The 5781-nt window shown below is 43.9% G+C and overlaps 1 protein-coding gene across 2 annotated transcripts in view; it reads left to right on the forward strand.

Annotated features, from left to right (window-relative positions):
- The window catches only part of Tlr2 (toll-like receptor 2), an 8481-nt gene extending 3789 nt beyond the window's left edge, over window positions 1-4692 (forward strand). For both annotated transcript variants that reach the window (XM_013029792.1, XM_013029791.1), the window contains one exon: window positions 1581-4692. In XM_013029792.1, coding sequence (XP_012885246.1) covers window positions 1597-3948 — 2352 coding nt within the window. In that variant the 5' untranslated portion in view covers window positions 1581-1596 and the 3' untranslated portion in view covers window positions 3949-4692. The remainder of the gene's footprint in view (window positions 1-1580) is intronic.
- Window positions 4693-5781: the final 1089 nt, after the last annotated feature.

A 5781-nucleotide genomic window follows, 5' to 3' on the forward strand; every position in this document is an offset into this window, starting at 1 on the left:
TTCAAAGCCAGCCCGGGCAGGAGAGACCGTGAGACTCCTATCTCCAATAAACCACCAGAAAACCAGAAGTGGCGCTGTAGCTCAAGTGGTAGAGTGCTCGCCTTGAGCTGAAGAGCTGAAGGACAGCGCCCAGGCCCAGAGTTCAAGCCCCACCACTGACAAAAAAAAAAAGCTAGGAAGAAAATGAAAACTCAGAGCCAATATATTGCATGATATGACTCATTCATTTAAACATAAAGAGGAAGGTACACAAAGCAGTAACACTGATGTGAGCACAAAAATTCTCCAGCAGCAACTAAGTTCCTAGATCAAACATTTTTTAATGTGTTAATTCTTTATATTTTAATTTTCTCAAGTTGCACATTGCATAAATTAGGCCTTTATAGTCTGTTAGGTTCTGTGAGTGAATGTGGGAAATTCATTTTGTAGTTACTACACTGAGCAAATGCAAGAGGAGGTACACAGATTTAAGCAATTAGGGTTCTGAGTAGAAGGAAGGACCAAGTGCCAGAGGTGGATTGGGAGAATCCTGACTTCCTAACAGTCCTTTGAGCAGCCCACCCACGCTGGAACATTGCTGCTATGCTAAGTCTTGGCAGGAAGAGGAAGTTCTTTTTTATTATTTTTTTGTGGGTTGTGGGGCCTGAACTGTGGGCCTGGGCACTGTCCCTCAGCTCTTTAGCTCTACCACTTGAACCACAGCTCCACCTCCTGGTTTTTCTGCATATGTAGTGCTAAGGAATCGAACCCAGGGCCTCATGCATGCAAGGCAAGCACTCTACCACTGAGCCACCTCCCCAGCCCAGGAAGAGGAAGTTCTGCTGACTTTGCTTCTGCCTCGGCTCCCATCATCTCCCCCACTGCTGGTGTAGAGCAAAGTTTGGCTGGTGTGCTGGTGAGAGTGGGTGTTGTTGCTGTTGTTTAGGTTGGTGAGCAAAAGCACACAGTGCATGCCTGTCCAGGAGTTGAGATGGTATTGAAGCCAGGAAGACTCATGCTTAAAGATAAGAGCGCTTCCGTGCAGGAAAAGGTGGCTAAAAGTTCCCATGTGGAAGTCTAGCTGTTCCCTCCTTCCTCTGTTCAATCATGTGCTCATTTTTCAGCCCACATGTGTGTTCAAGTCTGCACAGTAGCCAATATCTGTCATCTTTATCCCCATTTATGTGTTCCTCAGCCTCCCTGTTATTTCCTTTGCATGCATGTGTGCGTGCATGCAGTGCATGCATGTGTGCCTCACAGGCTTGATCAGACATTTCTCCAGAATTCAAATTACAGTATTCTGTCAAAAACAACCACTGAAACTGGCACCAGTGGCTCATGTCTAGAATTCTAGCTACTCATGAGGCTGAGATCTGAGTATCACAGTTAAAGCCATCCTGGGCAGGAAAGTCTATGACACTCTTATCTCCAATTAACCACCAAAAACTGGAAGTAGAAGTCTGGCTCAAGTGGTAGAATGTCATCTATGAGCTGAAAAGCTGAGCAAGAGTGAGGCCCCGAAGTTCAAACCCCAGTAGCAGCGCGCACACACACACACACACACACACACAATCACTAATGTGAACTTCATTCATCTGTAGGTTGCCTGAGTGGACAATGTTCCATGTTCTGTGGACAGCGTGGGCTGTGGGCACCATGATTGGCCTCTCCCAGGAAGGACCTCCAGATCAGACATCTCTGTCATGTGACCGTGCTGGTGTCTGCGATGGGCGTTCCAGGTCTTTTACCTCCATTCCCTCAGGCCTCACGGCAGCGGTGCAGAGCCTTGACCTGTCCAACAACAAGATCACCTACGTGGGCCAGGGCGACCTGCAGAGCTGTGTGAAGCTTCGAGCTCTGGTGCTGCAGTCCAATGAGATCAGCACCATAGAGAAGGATGCTTTTTCCTCCCTGCGCAGCCTTGAGCTCTTGGACTTGTCTGACAACCAGTTGTTGAACTTATCCTCCTCTTGGTTCCAACCCCTTTCTTCCTTGAAATTCTTAAACATAATGAAAAATCCTTACAGAACACTCGGGGACGTACCTCTTTTTTCTCACTTGACCAATTTACAAACCTTGAAGGTGGGAAGTATCCACACCTTACTGATAAAGAGAGTAGATTTTGCTGGACTCACATTTCTTGAGGAACTTGAAATCATTGCATCAAATCTCCAGAGTTATGAGCCAGGAAGTTTCAAGTCAATTCAAAACATCAGTCATCTGACCCTTCACCTCAATCAGCCAATTTTCTTGGGAGAGATTTTTGGAGATCTTTTAAGTTCTGTGGAATATTTGGAATTGAGGGATACCAATTTGAACAGTTTTCAGTTTTCAGGACTCTCTGTCACTGAAACAAATCCCTTGATTAGAAAGTTGACATTCAGAAATGCACTATTCACTGATGCCAGTTTTAATGGAGTTCTGAGACTTCTGCAGTATGCTTCCACACTGGTGGAATTGGAATTTGATGGCTGCACTCTTAATGGTGTTGGAGACTTTGAGCCATCTGATGTGGAGGAAATCAGAGACCTACGTAATATAGAAACCATAACGATCCGGAGATTGCATATTCCACAGTTCTACTTATTTTATGATCTAAGTACAGTCTATTCACTTGCAGGAAGTGTGAAACGAGTCACTGTTGAAAACAGTAAAGTGTTTCTGGTTCCTTGCTCCTTCTCACAGCATTTGAAATCATTGGAATATTTGGATCTCAGTGAAAATCTGATGGTTGAAGAATATTTGAAAAATTCAGCCTGTGAGGGGAGCTGGCCCTCCCTACAAGTCTTAATTTTAAGGCAAAATCACTTGACATCTATAGAAGAAACAGGGAAAATTTTACTGACTCTGAAAAATCTGACCAGCCTTGATCTCAGTAGGAATAGTTTTCATTCGATGTCTGAAACCTGCCAATGGCCAGAAAAGATGAAAAGCTTGAACTTATCTAGCACCCAAATACACAGCTTAACTCGCTGTGTCCCACAGACACTGGAAGTTTTAGATGTGAGCAATAACAATCTCAATTCATTTTCTTTGTTTTTGCCTCAACTTAAAGAACTTTATATTTCCCAAAATAAGTTGAATACTCTACCGGATGCCTCCTTCTTACCTGTATTACTAGTCCTGAAGATCAGCAGGAATACAATAAGTACTTTCTCTAAGGAGCAACTGGATTCTTTTCACAAACTGAAGGTTCTAGAAGCTGGTGGAAACAACTTCATCTGTTCCTGTGAACTCTTATCTTTCACCCAAGAGCAGCCAGCGCTGGCCGAGGTCCTGATTGACTGGCCAGACAATTACCTGTGTGATTCCCCATCCTATTTGCGGGGACAGCGGATTCAGGACACCCAGCTGTCCATCTCTGAGTGCCACAAGACAGCAGTGTTGTCTGGTGTGTGCTGTGTCCTTCTCCTGTTGATTCTGCTCACTGGGGGCCTGTGTCACCGTTTCCATGGTGTGTGGTACATGAAAATGATGTGGGCCTGGCTGCAGGCCAAGAGAAAGCCCAGAAAAACCCCCATCAGGGACATCCACTATGATGCCTTTGTTTCCTACAGTGAGCAGGATTCCTACTGGGTGGAGAACCTGATGGTCCAGGAGCTTGAGCACTTTAACCCCCCCTTCAAGCTGTGTCTCCACAAGCGGGACTTCGTCCCTGGCAAGTGGATCATTGACAACATCATTGACTCAATCGAAAAGAGCCACAAAACTGTCTTTGTGCTTTCAGAAAACTTTGTGAGGAGCGAGTGGTGTAAGTATGAACTGGACTTCTCTCACTTCCGGCTCTTCGACGAGAACAATGATGCTGTCATTCTTGTTCTTCTGGAGCCCATTGAGAAGAAAACCATTCCCCAGCGCTTCTGTAAGCTGCGGAGGATCATGAACACCAAGACCTACTTGGAATGGCCCAGGGACGAAGCTCTACAGGAGGGGTTTTGGGTCAATCTGAGGATTGCAATAAAATCCTAGATTCTTCACTGATGGCCAGTTAATTATGACCCAGGCATTATCATGATACCACTAGTTATAACTCAGTTCAGGCTAACAGAATTAGATAATATTCACAGTATGTACTGTCACTTGAAGACTTAACTAAAACTACTAATCCTGTAAGCTTTATTTAATAGTGTTGGACTATAAAATCTGTTACCAGATCAGGGGAAGAAAATGGGTTTTGGCTTTTCTTCATTCTGTAAGATAGTTGTGATCTGAATCCATCAGTGATATCTGAATCCTCTGCGCCATTGGCTTGGATCATCAGGAAGCAGCACAAATGATTGATTGTATTTGGCCATTCCAGTAGGCTTCTGTAAAGCGACATGTGGGTAGTCACACAGAGCAGGCTCTGCTCCACCCACCTGTCACCTCTCCCTAAGTTGATCTAAACAAAACCAGGCAAGGTATTTGTGAACTCAGCAAGGTTTGTTGCTATTCCTAGGAAAGGCTGTGTGTTCTCATGAATTCTTCAGCATACAGAATACCTGGCAGGGGTGTTTCCAAGTGATCTGGGTCTGTGCTTCTGGGTATGTGAATTTCTCCAGGCATAATTGGAAGAGAGTATGTAACAGAAGATGCCAGAACAAAACTGTTGGAGTAGATGAAATATTTAGGAGAATTTGAAAGAAATCTCCCTATCAGATCTGATCTTTTTTGGCCTTAATCCACATGTCAAATTCTAATTAGCAACTAGTTCTCTTATTTCCTGTTCCCCTACATAGATGGTGTTTCTTTTCTTCGATGCAAAGTCCTTGTTTCTAACTCTGAAAAAACTTTTCCATTTCTCTTTGTTTCTCAGCATCTTTTTCTCCATGGGCCCTCTGCTTGTCACAAGCCCAAAAGCAACACGGGCCAACTAACCAAAACTGTGGACCAGACCTCCCAAAACTGTGAACCTAAACAAATCTTTCCTTTTTTTTTTTTTTGCCAGTCATGGTGCCTGAACTCTGGGCCTGGGCGCTGTCCCTCAGCTCTTCAGCTCAAGGCTAGTGCTCTACCACTTGAGCCACAGCACCACTTCCAGCTTTTTCTGCTTATGTGGTACTGAGGAATCGAACCCAGAGCCTCATGCATGCAAGGCAAGCACTCTACCACTGAGCCACCTTCCAAGCCCAAACCTTTCCTTTTTGAAAGCTGATTATTGCAGGTATTTGTTACAGTAACCGAAAGCTGACTAACACAGTGATTACTTCATATATCTGGACTGTGAGGGCCATACTGCATTAGGCCCTGAGTCCAGAGTTCTAAAGGGGTCTAGAAGCTATTTCCTGGCAACTATCTATAAAAGGTAAGTGGCAAATACATTAGAGATCAATGTAATAGCATCTGTAATTTAAAAAAAAAGATAAAAATAATTTTTAGTACTGTCTGCAAATGTGAGAATTGTTCATTGCTGATGGACTAAACTTAGGGACCTTGTTTTGTGTTCTTACCTCTTGAGTGTGCCTACCATATAATGAGTATTGAATTAGTGATGTCTTGCTGAGTACAGAAACAACTGGAATTAGGCCTTCTAGAAGTCTGGATGGCAAACCAGTTGTAATACTGAGGCATCGAGTAGTGTAAAGATGGAAAGTTCACAGCAAGTAGAAATCTTAGTGTGAGTTATCTTGAAGGGGGGACCTTTGGCTAGCATTAAGTACACTGCCAGTATTTGGACAAGGAGAATAACCACTAGTGAATTTCCTTTCTACTCCATATGAGGGTAGTGGTCTTATGTTCCCTTAGTGCCTGTTTAACACATGAACACATGAATTCCTTTTTTGGAATCCAACACATCATTCTTGGGCCAGTTCTTTCTGATTC

Source organism: Dipodomys ordii, unplaced genomic scaffold, assembly GCF_000151885.1.
Source record: "Dipodomys ordii isolate 6190 unplaced genomic scaffold, Dord_2.0 Scaffold122, whole genome shotgun sequence".
NCBI lineage: Eukaryota > Metazoa > Chordata > Mammalia > Rodentia > Heteromyidae > Dipodomys > Dipodomys ordii.